The sequence below is a fragment of the Puma concolor genome, chromosome B2, assembly GCF_028749965.1.
Source record: "Puma concolor isolate L17-30 chromosome B2, mPumCon1.1.hap2, whole genome shotgun sequence".
NCBI classification, from domain to species: Eukaryota; Metazoa; Chordata; class Mammalia; order Carnivora; family Felidae; genus Puma; species Puma concolor.
In genome coordinates this window covers 124172376-124191869 of record NC_141671.1, presented here as the reverse complement: position 1 = coordinate 124191869, position 19494 = coordinate 124172376, and the positions used below count along the sequence as shown (strand labels likewise).

At 35.7% G+C, this 19494-nt stretch overlaps 1 protein-coding gene and 1 pseudogene across 11 annotated transcripts in view; both read left to right on the top strand.

Annotated features, from left to right (window-relative positions):
• Positions 1-19494, top strand: part of AHI1 (Abelson helper integration site 1) — a 209471-nt gene that overhangs the window by 51247 nt on the left and 138730 nt on the right. For all 11 annotated transcript variants that reach the window (XR_015251561.1, XR_015251562.1, XM_086707930.1 and 8 more), the window contains 5 exons: positions 3971-4200; positions 6740-6846; positions 9739-9857; positions 12584-12714; positions 14886-15026. Coding sequence is in view for 9 of the 11 variants with exons in the window: in XM_086707930.1 (XP_086564056.1) it covers positions 3971-4200; positions 6740-6846; positions 9739-9857; positions 12584-12714; positions 14886-15026 (728 nt within the window). In the remaining 2 variants the exon portion in view is untranslated. The remainder of the gene's footprint in view (positions 1-3970; positions 4201-6739; positions 6847-9738; positions 9858-12583; positions 12715-14885; positions 15027-19494) is intronic.
• Positions 6853-9732, top strand: LOC147581232 (small ribosomal subunit protein eS12 pseudogene; annotated as a pseudogene).

The following is a 19494-nucleotide window of genomic DNA, read 5'->3' as shown; positions in this document are numbered from 1 at the left end:
AAAATGTGAATAAAGACACTTTTTTCCGGCCACTCTTTGATCTATGCTTTTAATCTCAGTCCTTCAGTCTGCAGCCCTGTTTCCTACCTCTTGTCTCTTCACTATCTTCCTGTCTATTGACTTTGTCCTGTCATCCTAAAAATACATTCACATCTTCTTATCTTAAGAAATCTTTTTCTCAACTCTTTCTCCTTTCCAGACTACCACATTATTTTTCTTTCTACACCATCAAGGGCATTCTATGCACGTTGTCTTTACTTCAACCCAGTTAGTCTGGCTTTCACTCCCATTCTGCTAGATAAACCTTCTTCAAGAGGTCAGCAGTCACTTGCTGATTTTCACATCCCAGGGCCAGTTTTGGTCCTTATCCTGTTTGCTTTCACTGCAGTACTTAATTATTGACCAGTCTTCAAATATTCTCAGTTAATGGTTTCCTTGACAACCTCTTCTGTTTCCTTTTTATTGTGACTCTGGCCAGTTCTCATTCCCTGCCTCCTGTTCCTCCTCCTCTGCCTATTCTCTGTAGATGTTTATTCCTGGGATCCTCTTCTTGTCATCTTCCCTGGTTTGGGGTGCTCGACCTGGTCTCTCTCGTCTTTCCTGGCTTGGAGTCTCAGTCATAGGCAGTGACTTCTAGTGCCCACTTTTTTCTGAATTGCACTTTCTGTTACACACTTCTGTCTGGACTGTCCCGTGGCACCTCAGATCAGACTTGCTGATAATCACAAAACTTTGCTTTCCTCTTTTAGTCCTCTTGTGGATTTTTTAATGGCATCCTTATCCACCTTGTCTCCTGAGCCAGGAACCCAGGGAGCCTTCATTTCTTTTTTTACTTCCCACCATTCCTCCCCGCATCCAAGCAGCGCCACGGTCTGTCGGTTCACCCTTCTAAAAGGCTCACCATTTCTGTCACACTCTTTCTGTCCTCACTGGTGTTACCTTCATTCAGGCCCTTGCTATCTGCTCTTAAACTATTGGTGCTGAACTTTCCCACTGTTCAGTCTTTTGTTCCTCCATCTTTCCAAAACCATCTTTCATAATGCCTTGATTTTCAGAAGTCTTTGATTACCACCACCCTTTTGAAAGTGTTCCAGTTCCAAGGGCGCCTGGGTGGCTCAGTTGGTTGGACATCCAATTCTTGATTTCAGCTCAGGTCAGGTTGATGGGATCGAGCCCCATGTCAGTCTCTGTACCGACAGCATGGAACCTGCTTGGGGTTCTCTCTCTCTCTCTCTCTGCCCCTCCCCTGCTCACATGAGGACATGTGAACACATTTTAAAAATTGTAAAAGAAAAAGGAAAGAAAGAAAGAAAGAAAGAAAGAAAGAAAGAAAGAAAGAAAGAAAGAAAGAAAGAAAAAATGTTCCAGTTCCTTAGCATGGCATAACAAGCATGTTTCTCATTGACCCTACACCCTTGTCCTGTGCACTTGCTATATGCCCTCGGCCTCACCCACAGTCTTTTGAAATGCCCTTAGTATCTTACCCTCTTTGAAATCCCCGTGCCCTGTAGCCTTGCCTCCTCTTCATGTGTTTAAATGCCCTTTTCCTAGCCTTCCTGCCCAACTCAGTGACTCAGCAAACATTTAAGTGCCTTTTATGAGCCACCATGGGCTCATAGTCATCATTTAAAACTCAGCTCAGATTTAACCATTTCTTGAAGACTTTTGGATTTTTCCACACAGCACATAATATGTTGCAGTACAGTATACTTTTTTCTTTTTGTAGCTTTGAAATTTATACTAATTGAGAGCTCTTAGCATCATAAAAATATTAATGTGTAAGATTAACTGAGTGAAGAGAGAAACATTGTGACTAGAACCAAAAAGAGTAAGGTTTTTGAAAGGGGTAAGGACTACTAAAAATGAATAAGCTAATGTCAAAAGGAAGAGAATTAGAGTTGCTAATGCCAAGAGTGGCAGAGGGATGAGTTTCTCTGGCTGTTTCTTCCATCTTCCTGGGGATCCACACCACATGTTAGTGTCTCCTGAGTACCACTGTTTCCCACTGGATAGCTCTCTGCCATGTAAGTTTAACCAAAATCTTTAGCTGTCATCCAGATAATTTGTATTTTTCTCTAACCGGCAACTCCTAAAATAATCCAGTTTTTCCCATGTGTTATGGCTCCAGTTAGGCACATAGGTCCCTATGCCACCCTTAATCCCACATACTGTTTAACTTCATGTTTTTTCTTACCCAGCTGTAATAATTTTTTTTTGTGCGCTCATCTAGTCATTGCAAGTTTGAGTATCTCCTTGTTCTTTGTGATTAGCCTATTTTTTCCCCCAGACTCATTAATATGTTTCTTTTGTTCTTGGATTCAACCATTGCTTGCTTAATGAAAGCCATCATTCACGCCAGTTAGGTCTTCACATAAAAAGCTTCATTTTTATTTTAAAATGCTGTGTCTGGATTTTTTTAAAAATTTTTTTAAACATTTATTTATTTTGAGAGACAGAGACAGAGCAGGAGCAGGGAAGGGGCAGGGAGAGAGAGGGAGGCACAGAACCCAAAGCAGGCTCCAGGGTCTGAGCTGTCAGCACTGAGCCAGATGTAGGTCTCAAACCCTTGAACTGTGAGATCATGACCTAAGCCAAAGTCAGACGCTTAACCGACTGAGCCACCCAAGTGCCCAAAAATGCTGTGTCTGTTTTAATTGAGCTGTTTTTAAGGTATGATTGCTTCATTTCTATCCGCTATATAGTATTTCAGATTATACCACTGAGACTTTTTAGCAAGCAACTGAAATTTTCATCTTTTAAACAATCTTCACAATATTAATCACAAATTAATGATTTTGTTCTTTAAGTACTCTATTTCATGCAGCATGCATTCATTGAAAGTATTGCTATGGTAAAAATGTTTATGCAGTGACATACATGCTTTATTTTTACTTGAAAACATGTTCTTTCACTTCCTTCATCATTAGTTTGGATTCCTAGTAATTGAAGATCATATCCTGTATTTGAAGCAGCTGCTAAGAAAATGCATAGAATGTTATTCTTAAATGGCAACCATATTTTTTCTTTCTTCAATAATTTTGAAAAGGACTTAATTTACTTTAGTTCTTAGGTAGTAATTAAAAGAATGAACTGTAAATCCCCTCATTAAAAAATTAATATATTTTTCTAATTCTAGTAATTTAGTCAAATTAAAAAAAAAAGTGTTCTACACTCATTTAGTAGCTGTCTGTTGTTAGATTTTTCCAATCTTTACACATTGACTAGAATTGCAGAGTTTCTGACATAACAATTTTAACGCTGGAGATTTACTCTTTTGTCAAGACTGTAGCAGTGACAGTAACACTGCTTTTTAAAAATTGTCCATTATTTATAGGAAGAGATAACGAGAGTGTTGAACATAAGTTGATTATTTAATGTAAGGTAGTCTGTTTTCTATCAAAAATCATAATTATTTTAATCTTATGCAAGTATTCATACAGTTATTTCATTATGGCTTTTAAGTCTTTGAGATCATGTTATCTATGCTATGAAATTACATATATAAGGTTAATGGAGTATCCTGTTCTCTAAACCTCTACAGTGAGCACTTTGCAAAAGCAGTATACACAACCTAAGTGGGGGATAATTAAAGCTCTCCCTAGATTTTATTTTTTGTGTGTAATGTACTAAATGCAGTTTTTACCAACTATACAGTGTGTATTTAATCAATGACAAAAGTAGGTATGTTTAAGAAAAACAGACCTATCCAAATATAATTTTTCATTTTACAGTATAGTTACAATTAGTTGACAAATTAACATGGTTCATAATAACTAAGAAATAGCTTTGTCAAAATGTAAAGAACCCCAGCCATCAAATCTTTGATCATATTATTTTTGATTGTTAGGAAATTTAGTTTACCATTGGTTGTTATCATTGCTTACTTGAGTCCCATTGGCTGTGTTTTTAGAGAAAGTTTTAGAAACTTGTGCATTTCAGAAGCAATATATAACTTTTTATCCTTTTCCAGGATCTGGAAAAATGAAATAAATAGTACCAGTTCTTTCAGAGTTTTGCCTCATCCTTCTTTTGTTTACACGGCTAAATTCCATCCCGCTGTGAAAGAGGTGGTGGTTACAGGGTGCTATGATTCCGTGGTACGGATATGGAAAGTTGATATGAGAGAGGATCCTGCCGTATTGATCCGACAGTTTGACACACACAGGAGTTTCATCAACTCTCTCTGTTTTGATGTTGAAGGTATGTCACAATATATTCCAAATGGAAGATAGTTGCATGAAGAATTTTTTTTTAATTTTATTTCACTAAGATAATTTTTTAAGTTTGAGAGGGATTTTTTTGTATTGATAATTGTACGTATTTATATATGTGTATTTTGCAGATCATATGGTAGATGTAGGCACAGATTTAGCACTGAGGAAGTTTTGTTTGTAATTTTAAGTTCATTAAATTCCTAAACATTTATATTCAACTACTCTTTACTGTGAGAACCAGTCATATATCAAATCTCATAGATATATTTCATTGGATTGGTGATTATCCCCTCAGTAGGTTTTTTTTTTTTTTTTTTTTTTTTTTTTTTTAAGATTTATTGGGGCGCCTGGGTGGCGCAGTCGGTTAAGCGTCCGACTTCAGCCAGGTCACGATCTCGCGCTCCGTGAGTTCGAGCCCCGCGTCGGGCTCTGGGCTGATGGCTCAGAGCCTGGAGCCTGTTTCCAATTCTGTGTCTCCCTCTCTCTCTGCCCCTCCCCCATTCGTGCTCTGTCTCTCTCTGTCCCAAAAATAAATAAATGTTGAAAAAAAAAAAAAAAAAAAAAGATTTATTTATTTATTTTGAGAGAGAAAAGTGTGAGTGGAAGAGGGGCAGGGAAAGAATCCCAAGCGGGCCCCACACTGTCAGTGCAGAGCCCAATGGGGGCTCAAACCCACAAACTGTGAGATCATGACCTGAGTGGAAGTCGGACACTTAACTGTGACTGAGCCACCAGATGCCCCCTCAGTAGGTTTTTTTTTTTAAAGTGGCTTTTGAGTGAAAGGGTTAAAATGAGGAAGAACGGGAAATACCAAAAGAATATTAGATACATAGTGGGAGAAACCTGTATTTACACTGTGTACTGAGCACCACTGCATTCAGCTAACAGTTAATAGGTATATGTTATAGAGTCGTCTAAATGTATCTGAAGAAATTTTCAAGAAAAAAACATTTTCTATTATTGGCAATGCTTAAAATGTTTTCAGCTTTCTCATATCATGAACATGATGTCTATGAATACGAGTTTTATGTATATATATATATGTGTGTGTATGTTTATATATATATACATATATAAACATATATGTATGTTTTGTTGTAAAGCTTTGTTGCACTATTATTTTCTTAACAATAAATTCCTAGATGTGAGGTTACTGAGTCAAACATTTCTGGAGTCCTTGCTATGTGGTTTAATGTTTTAAATACTTTACATGTGTAAACTAGTTTATTCCTCACAAAATCTGTATGATTATGGTATATACCTTCACAATATTTCAGACGCTGGATATACAGACTATAGCTATAATTAATTAGTGTGGGATCCAGATCAAAATGACAATACTGCTAATATATTCATTTTAACTATAAGGATGTTAAAAAATTGGAACACATTTAGAAAAGTCAACCAAGGATAGAAAGGTGTCTGTAAACTTTGTCATAGTAGAAGTAACCCAGATTATAAAAAGAGGAAGGAATTTCTTCAAATATTTGACTAAGACCTCTATACATGAAACAAAGAAAGTCAGTCTGTGTTGCTTCCAGTAGGTAGAGATGGGACCAAAGCTGCAGAAGGCAGATATTCTTTGTTCAGAATTAGAAAGAACATTCTAGTGTACAGAGTAGTTCATCAGTTGAATAGCTGCTTTGTAAAATATTAAGTTCACAGTTGCTAGACAATTGTCTGTTCATTATGGTGTGGTAGATATTCCTGAGTGGGTGTGAAGTTGAATTCAGTGGTCTCTGAGGTTCCATTCAACTATGAGAGGGTTTGACTCTAAGAATGTATGTTGGGGCGCCTGGGTGGCGCAGTCGGTTAAGCGTCCTACTTCAGCCAGGTCACGATCTCGCGGTCCGTGAGTTCGAGCCCCGCGTCAGGCTCTGGGCTGATGGCTCAGAGCCTGGAGCCTGTTTCTGATTCTGTGTCTCCCTCTCTCTCTGCCCCTCCCCCGTTCATGCTCTGTCTCTCTCTGTCCCAAAAATAAATAAACGTTGAAAAAAAAAATTAAAAAAAAAAAAAAAAAAGAATGTATGTTAAACTGAAGCACCTGTTACTTATTATTTTATTCATTCCCTGATCATTTACTGAGTTTCTACTGGTATCAGGCACTTTGCTAAAAGTATGTATAAAATATAGGTGTTTTTCCAGGAATACAAAACAGATTATACCGGTTAATGAAAGTGAGCAATACAGACATATTGGATAATTCAAATAATTTGTTTGGCTTTATAATTTGAACCATATACAAATGCACTAAGATGCTCATTTCTTTTTGTATTCAAGTTCAAGTAAGTGACAAAGGGAAATAAGTCAAAAGTAATTTGGTAGAGTGAAGAATTCATTTAAAGATCATTGGGATTTGACTACAAATTGTGTTTTGGTTTTTGGCCTTTTTTTTTTCACTAAAACACCTTTTAATACCCCTCTGATTCTTTGTTATACTGGGCTGTGTTTTACCAATTTCATATTATTTGTTTCTACCTGTGTGTAGCACTTATAAAAGAGTAATTTTACTTTTTTTTAAATAGGTCATCACATGTATTCAGGAGATTGCACAGGGGTGATTGTTGTTTGGAATACCTATGTCACAGTTAATGATGTGCCACATTCAGTGCATCACTGGAGTGTAAATAAGGTATAAAATCATACTTCATATTTAGGGCTTAATTAAAGAAATTGGAAAAAATTGAACCACATGAATTTAAAAATATGATGTCAGGACACTCTGTTCTCTCTTCTCAAAAAAAAGTGAAGTTTTTCTCAGTCCCTGCAAGCTATCATTGATTAATTATCAAGTCTTCCTGATGGGTAATTGGTGATATAGCAACTTAGTGAAAATTTTCATTTTGGTCAGACTTCACTTCCTTATTTTGAACCCTAATTTGTGATATGGCGTTCAGTGATCCACTACTGAAATTATGCTCAAATGAGGCATATGTTAATATTACCGTCTCTAAGTCATAACTTCTGTTATCTGCTATTCATATTCTTTCTTTTGACCCAATAACATCACTCTAAAAACAACATGCTCAACATTTTAACAGTCGTGTCTTTCACAATGATGTAATCAAAATTAAGTAATTATGAGTGGGGTCTACTATTCAATCACTGTAATTGCTTTCATTTAAACTTTGCTAAGTAGGCAGAAATAAACGAATAATCTTTCATTTTTAGAGTGTTTTTAAGGTGGCTGGTATGTTAAGCAATTTTGTTGGTGCGTATTCAGTACTTTTTAGTTAAAAATACAAAGTGAATTCTTAAACCTGAATTTTGTATAAGTTGATATAGTTTCTAATATGCTATAATTTATTCTTAAGTTTTTGTTCTTTTATAACAGTTGTCCTCATTTGAAGTAAAGACACTCTAAGTGAAAAAGAATTTTTATGAACTTTAGTTGAATCTATCAGATCTGTTTAAAAAACTGTTCTATTTTTAGTCATTCTCATCTAGTCTCTCAGATTAATGATTGATGGCTTGGAATTCGTGTTGTAGATTAATTTCACACACTTTGAAAAGAACTTTCTAATTCTTATATACCTGAGGGATTGGCAAAACTCCAAAGTCACCTATTCCAGTAATTTGCGTGTAGAATGCGAAGTCTGTTATTTGTGTTAAATATCGTGTGTTTCTTTACCTCAGTATAGTAGCTAAAAGGCAAATTTATCTTCAAAATCGACAGCCTGGTAGTTACTTGAGACAGTCCAAAATAAAAAGTCAGGAAATGAACTGCAATGTCTTTCAGTAGCTAATGCCCTAGAACAAACTGTAGACTCTGATTTCTTATGTGGTTCTCTTCAGCCAGCAGTGAGACATGTGAGGTTATACTCAGCTGTCCCTTAAGATGAAGTGTCCGTGTGCTGTTGCACACACTCCTTGTTACAGGACATGGGCTTCAGAACTAGGGCTTTTTTAGTTTGAAGATGAGTACGATAAAGAAAACTATAAAGGAAATCATTAACAGATACTACAAAAGCTAGACCTGCTAGCACTTTTGTCAAATTCATGCCTAACATAACTTGTTAGACAGCTCTGTGTTTTTGATTTTGCACCTTTGCATCTGTGTAAATGTTTCTCAGACCCCTAACAGTGCATCCCCGACCCCAAGTTGTTGTAGTTCAATTAGTATAACCCCCATCTGTGCTGTCAGTGTTTGGCTCTTTTCTGTAACTTTTGAAAAGGAGCTAGCGGTGGGACTCAGTGTCAGACAGCGATAGCATGGGCTCAGCTGCTGCTCTCGGAACTGTAGCCCTCTGTACTCCAGCTGGTGCCAAACCGCCCCTGAAGAGGAGACCTCTCTAGGAACTGGCGACGAAACATAATGTCGGAGCCTCGAAGGACATGAAGGCTAATTCCAAATTCTGCCTGCAGGTTAAAGCAGACTTTCTGTTGACTCTGTGGACTTTAGTCTGAGCAGTTTTGCTTTAGTAATTCTTCCTTGTGAGGCTTATCCAGGCAGATTTTCCTTCAGTATGTATGACTTTCTTGACATCATTAGCCAGGAGTCTTCCATGGCTGCCTTAAATAACTATCAAAAAAAAAAAAAAAAAATCCTGGAGGCTCAGGTGCACTTTAGATTTGGCTCCACCATAAATCACCACCACACGGAGGAAGGCATTGCTGCTAGAGGTGTGATGGACGTTAATACTGCTTTACAGGAGGTGCTGAAGACCACCCTCATCCACGGTGGCCTAGCACGTGGAATTCGCGAAGCTGCCAAAGCCTTAGACACGCGTCAAGCCCGTCTTTGTCTGCTTGCATCCAACTGGGATGAGCCTCTCTCTGTGTGTCAAGTTGGTGGGGAGGCCCTTTGTGCTGAACACCAAATCAACCTCATTAAGGTTGATGACGACGGGAAACTGGGGGAATGGGTCGGCCTCTGTAAAATTAACAGGGAGGGAAAATCCTATAAAGTGGTTGGTTGCAGTTGTGTAGTGGTTAAGACTATCTGTGGCAGAGAGTCTCAGGCCAAGGATGTCATTGAGGAATACTTCAAATGCAAGAATTGAACAAATAAAAATCTTGGTTCTTGTTCCTCAAAAAAAAAAAAAAAAAAAAAAAAATCCCTAAAACTACAATCTAAATTAAATGAGCTCAGAATAAGATGCCAATAACATACCTTTTTCAGGATAAAGTGGAAATAAGTACATGAAAAAATGATCTCATACTGAAATAGAATTTGAAAGTTAACTCCGTACTAACTTTTGAAGTTATAAAAATTAGAATCTTTCTTATATGATGGTAAGCAAGAAAATTCAATGTTAGAAGTTATGTTTTAAGAAGTGCTTTTTATTTGGGGATATACTACAATAATGCTAATTAAGTGTAGCCATATATAACAGTCAAAAAATACATATTATCAGCTTTATTTTCAACCTTCATTGGGAATTCTTTGGCTAGCAATTTTAAAGGGCGCTTTAAATTATAACTGAAAATGACTTCTTCAAATTAGTTTTGTACTCTAAAAGAGGCTTCATATTCAATAAACTGTTCAGTGCTAATATTTTATAATCTTTTTTAATCATTTCAGGAAATTAAAGAGAGTGAGTTTAAGGGGATTCCCATAAGTTATTTGGAGGTTCATCCCAATGGAAAACGATTGTTAATCCATACCAAAGACAGTACTTTGAGAATTATGGATCTCCGAATGTAAGTATATTTCAGTATTGACAGATTAAGCACTCATAGAATAAGAAATGAATTAATTCATATTTATAAAATGCAGCTGTAGTTTTTAAATAGACAGTTTTCCCTCCAGAGGACATCTGACAGTGTCCGGAAGCATTTTTGACTGTTAGTATTTAGTGGATAGAGACCAGAAATACTGCTAAGCATCCTACAGTTTGTACGACAGTGCCCCCACCTCACAACAAAGAGTTTTCTGGCTCAAATGTGAATAGTTCTGAAGTAGAAATATAGTCAGTTGCTCTTTGTTGTCACAATTAAAAAAAAAAAAAAAAAAGAAGAAACTTCTGCCTTAGATATCTTTTACTTTTATGATACTGGTATAGCGTAGTACTCTGATATACTACCATAACAGAATGAGATGGCTTTTGATTAACATGTCCTTGTTTTTCTTATTCTGTTTTATTTCTAAATAAGGAAAGGAAATATCCTTAATATTAAAAGCAGAGAAGCGGAATTCTGGACAAACCAGCATGGTCTTCTGATGGTTCTTGTTTGGTGTTAATAGTACTTGTAAAACAAACAGGAGAAGGCTAGTTCTGTTAGTTGTCACTATTGTATTTTGAAAGGAAAATGTGGTAGTCTATACTAGTTTATTCTGCAATTATCTTTTAGGGCTAACTGTTAAGGCCTTCAGTGTTTATGTGGAGCTGTTCAGGGTACTGACATCAGTGCTATGAGAGAATGATTAGCAGAATGAGTTCATTAGGAGTTTATAATCTAGTTGAACTGCCTCCAAAATAACTCACAAAACATTTAATGAGGCTAAATTGTGAGATCTTCTAGGATTGGAATCTGCTTATTCTTCTTACGTACATAGTACCTATGTTATGCCTGGCTGATAGTAAGTACTTGGTATGTATTTTTTTTTTAATGAAGATAAATACATAATAAGAGGATTATATCTTTCATGGCAATAGTAAAGGTGATGATAGGTCTACTATAGTCTCCTATTAAAGGCTCTATGGAGAGGCTGGCCTTTGAGCTCGGTCTTGAAGGATGGATGGAATTTAGAGAAGATAGAAGTGTTGTCAGGAGGGTGGAAAACATGAAAAGCCTGGAATAAAATTCAGAGGTAGGTTAATAGAAGTTGTGTTCGAGGCAAGGTGGGTAAATCTGTAGAAGCATAAGTTTCTTGATAAGGAGTGCTGAGAGAGAATTTCTTTGGTTTTAAAGGTTACTCATTTATTTTGAGAGAGGGTGCACATGCATGCAGGGGAAGGGCAGAGAGAGAGCGAGAGAGATAATCCTAAACAGGAGAGCATCCTAAACAGAATTGTACAGAGCCCAACGTGGAGCTCGATCCCACAAATTGTGAGATCATGACCTGAGCCGAAACCAAGAGCCGGACGCTGAGCCAACTGAGTCACCTAGGAGCCCTGAGAGTTTTAGAAGTAGAGATTAGAGCCACATTTTAGAAGGTCAGGCCTTAGAAGTTTGGTTATTCTCTTTTTAAGTAGTATGTAGTATTCAGCTTAGAATCATGCTTGAGCTCTAGAGGCAAACTGCTTAGAGTCAAATACTGCCTTTTCCATCCCTGACTAACTGATTAACCATTCTGTGCGTCTCTTTTCCTCCTCATTCAAATAGGGGAAATAATATACCATATTTGTAAGGGTTTTGCGGGAAATAAATTAGTTTACACATGCAAAGTGCTTAAAACATTACACCGTATAGCAAGGACTCTAGAAATGTTTGACCCAGTAACCTCAGGTCTGGGAATTTATGTGAAAATAGTTATAAAGCAGGGAAAAAGTACAATTACACGAGCTTGTTCATAGAAATCATGTTCATGGTAGGAGAAAGCTGGGAATATTCTGTTGTCTCATAGTAGAAGATTTCTTAAGGTACGTTTAGACTTGATATAATACATACCTACTAAAATGATAATACCTAATTTATACGCTCTGACAGAGTGCCGTTATTCATGAGTCATTGTTAAATCAGGGACAAATGTGTGTCTACCTGGCACATAGTGAGCACTAAGATAATGTTAGTTATTATTCACAAGCGAAAAAGTCTAGAAAGTTATATACCATATTTAATAGATGATTTAATTATATTTTTATCTAATATTTCTGCAAGTGTCCCAACTCTGCATTGTGTGATTTTAAAAATTTATCACATGGGGTGGTAAATGGGTGGCTTAGTCAGCTCAGGTCTTGATCTCACAGTTTGATTCATGCTATTGAGCCCTTTGTTGGGCTTTGGATTCTCTCTCTCCCTCTCTCTGCCCTCCCCTACTCGTGCACACTCTCTCTCTCTCAAAGTAAGTAAACTTTTTTTTTTTTAATTTATCACCTGGAAAAAATATGAGTATAAAATTTTGTACATTTTTCAGTAACCAACTCAAATGCTACTTCTATAATATAGGCTCTCTCTGCATAGCTAGAAATAATCACTTTTATCCAAATCTGCAAAGTACTCTTTTTGTTCTTTTATGGCACTTTCTGTATCCATTTTCTGTTTTACATGGATGCATTCCTTCTCTGTCCTGCTAAATTAGAAACTCCCTGACCTCCGGGACTATCTCTTCTTTATTCTACATCCATCATAGAATGTCTCCCATGCAACAGAGTCTCAAAAATCGTTAAATGCAAGTGAAGTATTTAAGAGAAAAGGGTTTGTGTTTTTTTTTTAACCACCAGTCTTTTCCATGGTTATATGTGTGAAATCTTTTTTGTTTATAGATTAGCAGCAAGGAAATTTGTAGGTGCAGCAAATTATCAGGAAAAGATTCATAGTACTTTGACACCATGTGGGACTTTTCTCTTTGCTGGAAGTGAGGATGGTATAGTATACGTTTGGAACCCAGAAACAGGTAAGTATTTCATTTATCTTAAAAATATTTTTTGGTTTGTTTTTATTTTGAATAAAGGTGAAAACTACCATTTTCTGGAATAATTTTCAAGGAAATTCTGATTTCAGGTTCTCAATTATGTTTATCAAAATGGGAAATGGGAAAGCTGATAATGGAACTAAGCTGCAGTCTAAATTTGTGTTAACATTCTGTTCTTTACTGTTTTGATATCTTTCACATTATAATTCAATGTTTATAATGAGATATTATCAATCTTAAGAGAAGTATTTTTTATTGTGGTTGACATACAATATTATATTAGTTTAAGCTGTATGACAAACATAATGATTCAACAGTTACATAATTACAAAATGCTTGCAGTGATCAGTGTAGTTACCATGTGTCATCATACAAAATTATTATAATATGATTGACTATATTCCCTATCCTATATTAAGAGAAGTATTTAATTAAGATTATAATGCAAAATACAAAATATTTATAAGCTGAATTTGGAATATAAGTGAGTATACAAATGGCTTCATATCTATAATATATTTTTGTTAGAAACAAACATATTCCTGTCAAAGTTTTGATGTCTGAAACTTAATAGCAACTTACCCGGGGCGGGGCGCGGCGCCTGGCTGGCTCTGTTGGTAGAGCATGGAACTCTTGACCTCATGGTTGTAAATTCAAGCCCTACATTGGGTGTAGAGATTACTTAAGAATAAAATCTTTAAAACAGAAAAGAAAAAAAAAACACCATTTACTTCAATTACTGTAATTAATTATTCATTTGTACCTCACCTTTGCTTTTCTTTTTTTTCAACGTTTATTTATTTTTGGGACAGAGAGAGACAGAGCATGAACGGGGGAGGGGCAGAGAGAGAGGGAGACACAGAATCGGAAACAGGCTCCAGGCTCTGAGCCATCAGCCCAGAGCCTGACGCGGGGCTCGAACTCACGGACCGCGAGATCGTGACCTGGCTGAAGTCGGACGCTTAACCGACTGCGCCACCCAGGCGCCCCTCACCTTTGCTTTTCAAAAGAAAAGCTAAAACCACATAAACATTTCTTAGCACTAAATTGAGAGATTTTATAAAATTTAAAATATCTTTAATCAGTAGTATTTGGTTCACTGTGCTTATTCTCTTGATTTTTTTTCCAAGTGTTTATTTAAATTCCAGATAGTCAACACACAGCGTAATACTAGTTTTAGATGTAGAATTTAGTGATTCAGCATTTACACGCAGCACCTGGTTCACATCACAAGTGCCCCTCCTTAATCCACAGTCTCTCGATCTTTTCTTTAACATTTTTGACTAGTCAGTTCACTTAGTGTTTTTTTTTTTTTTTTTTTTTTTTTTTGTTATCATGTTTCGATACTTTAGGATCGGTTTGGAAGTGTTAAATCTCTTTTCTCCTTCAATAAGTAGATCTAGATTCTTTGCTTTGTGAGTTCTGTTTTTCATAGGTTCCTTAGGCCTCTACTGTAGGTCTCTTTTAGCAATTAATAATCAGATATATCTTTAAAGCAGGTGGTATCTCAGTCTCTGGGGGAAAAAAAATAGAAAAATTTATTCCCCACCAGATCTCCCTCAGCCAAACAGTATCTTCAGTTTTAGAGCCTGCAGTTCCGTATGAGTTCTCCCTGAGTTCTTTGTTAGTTGGCATTTGCTCAGCTCTGTCAGATTTCAGGGTCAGATACTTCTCTACTAGTAAGTTCTTTGTTTTTATTTTGTGCCTGGAAAACCTCATTGAAGAGGTTGAATTGCAAAGTAGAAAAGGTCCAACGGGATGAAAAATAAATATAAGAGTTACTTGGACGATTAAGTGTCCGACTTCAGCTCAGGTCATGATCTCACAGTTCATGCGTTTGAGCCCTGCATTAGGCTCTGTGCTGATAGCTCAGAGCCTGAAGCCCGCTTCAGATTCTGTGTCTCTCTCTCTCTCTGCCCCTCCCCCTCCCTCCCTCCCTCTCTCTCTCTCTCTCTCTCTCTCTCTCTCTCCAAAATAAATAAACATTTTTTAAAAAATTAAGAGTTATTCAACTATTTTTAACTATTTGAAGTTCTCATGTAAATAATATGAGCTTTATTATATACTGTAACTATTTTAGTAAGTTGCAGAATAATCTTCTAATGAGAGATATTTGAGATAGTACAAATGATTGAATGTCTTTTCTTATTTAGGAGAACAAGTTGCGATGTATTCTGACCTGCCATTCAAATCACCCATTCGAGACATTTCTTATCACCCACTTGAAAATATGGTTGCATTTTGTGCGTTTGGGCAGAATGAGCCAATTCTTCTGTATATTTATGATTTCCATGGTAAGTTCACTGCTGATAAGTAAAGAATATTTCGAGTAACCTTTACTTTTAGACTGACCCAGGAATCATGAGCTCTGTAAAGACTATCAACCTTTGTATTAATAAAGCTTTCTTAAATATATTTTAAGACCCAAACAGATTAAATAGATTATATTATTATTATAACAGTTTATTTTTCCAAAAGCACTATCATTATGGAGTTTAAATATCAGTGAAGATACACATAAATGGTTGTGCCCTTATGTTGGAATCATAGAAAGGTAGTCATCACAAGTCAAATTCACCTAAAAATTATTTGAGAATGTATTAACTAAATTTCAAAGGTAAATAACATTTAGGAAATATGGATCTTTAATGTTTTCAGTTGAATATTTAATTTCTTATTCCATATTTCTGTTTTTCACCAGAGCACATAGTTGTAATAAGTTATAGTTTCAAGAATTTCTTAACCTAAAAGGAAGGCAAAAAAATCAAGTGTCAGTAAAACAAGATCTGGAATTGGAAATTTAATGTCTTTTTTTACTCTAAAATTACACTGCTCCATCATTCTGAGAAAAAATAAATAAAGATTCTGGACACATTTTTCAGGAATAATGTAGCATTCTTAGAATTGTTTGGATTTATGCTGTATTTCATACATTTCTTTATTTTCTTTCCTGAAATTAGGATTTCATTGTTCTACATTGCATTGATAGTGCTGTCACTCCCAAAATTACAGTTCCATTTTCTTTATATATTAAATCTTGTTCAAAAATAAATGGTCTTTATTAGTTTCTGATTTGATTAGGATGTCATATATCATCATTCACTGTTTTTGCTAAGCTAGGATGGCTTACATACAATGTCATAAATGCGTAAGTGTGCAAATACATCCATTATAGGTAACACGAATGTGGGATTATTTGGCAAAGAGTTTTAAATTTAAATGAAATACAAGTGGTTACATTTACTGTGTTCACGCAGATCACACAGAAATGTTAGCGTTAATTGGTTATTTGTTAATGGTTGTGATATGTGCTAAATTATTAAACAGTTAAGTTCTAAGCCTGAAATTGTTGATCACTGAATGGGTATTATTATTATTATGCTATTCCAGGCAAATTATATTAGAAAATAATTTGTAAAATTGAAATTTATTTTTAAAAATCTTACCAAGATGTAACCAGTTTCTCTAATGCATATTCAAATCTGGTGACTGTTGCAAACATGTATCCAGAGACAGGTCTTTCTCTGTGCCAACTCTAAATCTTTCTGTGAAAGAGAGTTACACCTAGGCACTTATTCTTAACCTGGGACTGTTGTACAGAAATCAGCAGCGCAGTTATTTCCTCAGAACCTTTAGAGGTTTCACAACAGTCTTCATTTAATTCCTAATGTGCTTTTCTTTAGGCTTTGGAAATTTTCACTACACATGCAAGTGAAAGTCCCACTCTTATCTTTTTTTATTCAGTAATTTTTGGTCATGGATCAAGGGTTTCCATCAGATGAGCCCAGTTGGGTTTGCCAGTTTGGTTTTGAGGCAGTAGGCACATAGACTAAGAAGTCCGTTCTAGAAATGTCAGTAGAAAGAGCAAAGTGCTTTTAGGAATTCAAAAACAGAGGTTTTAGGTTCCTTTCTGTTGCTGTAGTGACCTGGTGCAAGCCTCTTGCCTTCCTGAAGCTCCATTTCCTGATCTGGTAAGTGGTACCACTACTGTTTAATACCTGTGCCACCTAAGAGAGCCATTTGTGGGGAATCTGTGAGTCGGGAACTGGGAAAGTACTTCATGTATGGAAAAGGACTATATTAAAACAAGGAAAAAGGTAAAATGGGTTGTTACCATATTCATTTAACCCATATATACTTGACTTTGTGGTAATTTAGGTTTTAATATGCTGGTAAGCATCTCTCTGTGAAAGGGAATTGAAAAAAAGGGTTTTTTCCCCTTTCATTCGTTCTATTGACAGCCTTTATTAGAGTATGCACCTTTTGGGGTCAGTTGTATTAGAAAATAAATCATGAAGTTAAGATCATCATGTTATACCTATACTATATTACTGTCAAAAGGAAGGAATTCAAAGTGTTTCGGAAATTAAAAAGTTCAGATAATACACATGGAATTTAAATTATTTTGTATCATGATTTTAGAACACAATTTTCAATATACTGATACCTTTACAAACAAAACTCAAAATGTTTCAACACATTTTCCTAACTCTTTGTTGCCTATTTTTAAAATGAGGAAGCTTAAGAAGAAGTTACATAATCCTAGGCAGTCCAAGATTTAGCACAGTTCTTGTGAATGATATATATTCATAAGAAAACAGAAAGTTGTTTTCGATCCAAAAATAAATTTTACTTATTAAATACAGGCCAGAATCATCAAGTGAAATAGTGTTTAGATTTTTTATTAAAACATATAGTATTTATTATTAATCTTTTACAGGTTTGCCTTATATTTTATTTATTTTTAATACAGGAATATTTTGCCCAGACTTTCTTGTCTGAAAATAAAGTTTACATGTATCTTTATATAAATGTTTTAATGGTATAAAATTTGAAAGATACAGAATAGTTACATGATTTTAAAATAGTATTTATCGGAGCTGCTCATTCGTTTAGACATTTTTCAAGGAAAATGGAGCAAACTCATTTTTTTTTATAAGTTGAATAAGCTGTGAATGAGACCACAATGGTAGCTAAATGTATCATCTGTCTTTCAGTTCTAGCAAAATCTGTGAAGAGTCAGCAAGCATCTTTCCCTGCTAAGCATATGTTCAGGTTGTGGTCTTTTGGGTCTTTCATTCTACTGACTTTTTGCTGTTTTTGGTAAGGAACACAATTTTTACTTTCAGAAGGCAGGTTTATTTGCCTGATGTTGAAAGGGTTAATCATCTAGTAATACAAAATTTAGTCACAGAGTACCACAAATAATGTACTTTTAGGATTCCCATAATAACAGAGTACTAGTCAGAAGAAAACGGCTTCCACTGACTTAAATTTATGAACCTAGGCTCTAGCAGTTAATGTTCTGTTATTAATATCTGTCTACCTCCATCTCTAGGATCCTGTTCTACATGTAATGATAATCATAACTAGTACTTACAAAGCACTTTCTTTGTTCCTGGTACCGTTTTAAGCATTTTATATATATTCACTTCATTTTTCACAATAATCTTAAAAGATAGGTACTGTAATTATCCTCATTTTACATGAGCCAGGACTTGAATCCAAAAAAACTACCCTTGGAGACCATGCTCTTATTTGCTACGCTAACTTGCCTCTTTAGGAAATTTCCTGAAGTACTAGCTTTTGATTGTCTAATAAGCAGACTTTTTTTTTTCTGCAGTATCATTTACTTTATGCCTCTTGAGTATGTGATTTTTTTGTATTATCTGTACTTCGTAGGGAGCAGAGATGGAGGCTTATTCATCTTTTTATTACCAGTACCTAGCCTGAATACTAACACACAATGAAAATACATGTAGTATTTTAAGCAGGATCAAGTCTTAAATTGGTAAATTGTCAGCATTACTTGATAATCCCAGGTAATGAGCCTGACGTTCCACTAGGTGGCAATCTTTTCTCTGAGTCAGATTAACTCTGGAGTACTTTTTAGTCGTAGTGGCTTTCAGAGGGAAGACAAATCTTTATTGAGCATCTATTGTGTGCCAAGTTGAATAGAGCTATAAAATCCAGGAATCAGACTGAGATTACCATGCTCCTTTGCAGTCTTTTGTGCTTTCCAAGTTGTCAATTAAACCTCTGGAAGAATTTTAGTTAAACTGAACAACAATCTCTAGCATTGACACTAAATGTGATTTTATTATTGGATTCATGTTCATTAACAACCACCTACATTGTTGTTGTTGATGGCTTTATTTTGCACACTGCAGCATACTTTACCAGAGTTCAAGGCAATGTATACCTTTATGTTCCTATAAAAAATTTGTTGTATAAGTTGCTTATTGACCAAAAGTCCATGGTGTTTGCAATGCCTTATGTCTAACATAGTACCTGGTATATTACTGATGTGCAGTAAGTGTGCGAAATGAGAATTACAAATCCTATAGAATAGCATTTTTCCCTTAAATTTTATAAAAAACATAGAATGAGAGGCATGATCAGTGAGTAAATTGGGGGATAATAATAATAGTGGTAGTAGGAGCTAACATTTATCAAACATTTACTGTGTCCCCTACTCTTTTTTTTTTAAGTGTATTTATTTATTTATTTTGAGAGAGACAGAGAGTACAAGCAGAGGAGGGGCAGAGAGAGAGGGGGACAGAGGATCTGAAGCGGGCTCCTTGCTGACAGCAAAGAGCCTGATGCAGGGCTTGGACTCATGGATCGTGAGATCATGGCCTGAGCCGAAGTCAGACACTTAACCGACTGTGTCCCCTACTCTTATGAGCATATTACATACATCTTCCCATATAGTCCTCTCAAAACCCCACAAGGTAGATGCTATTATTATCCTCATTTTGC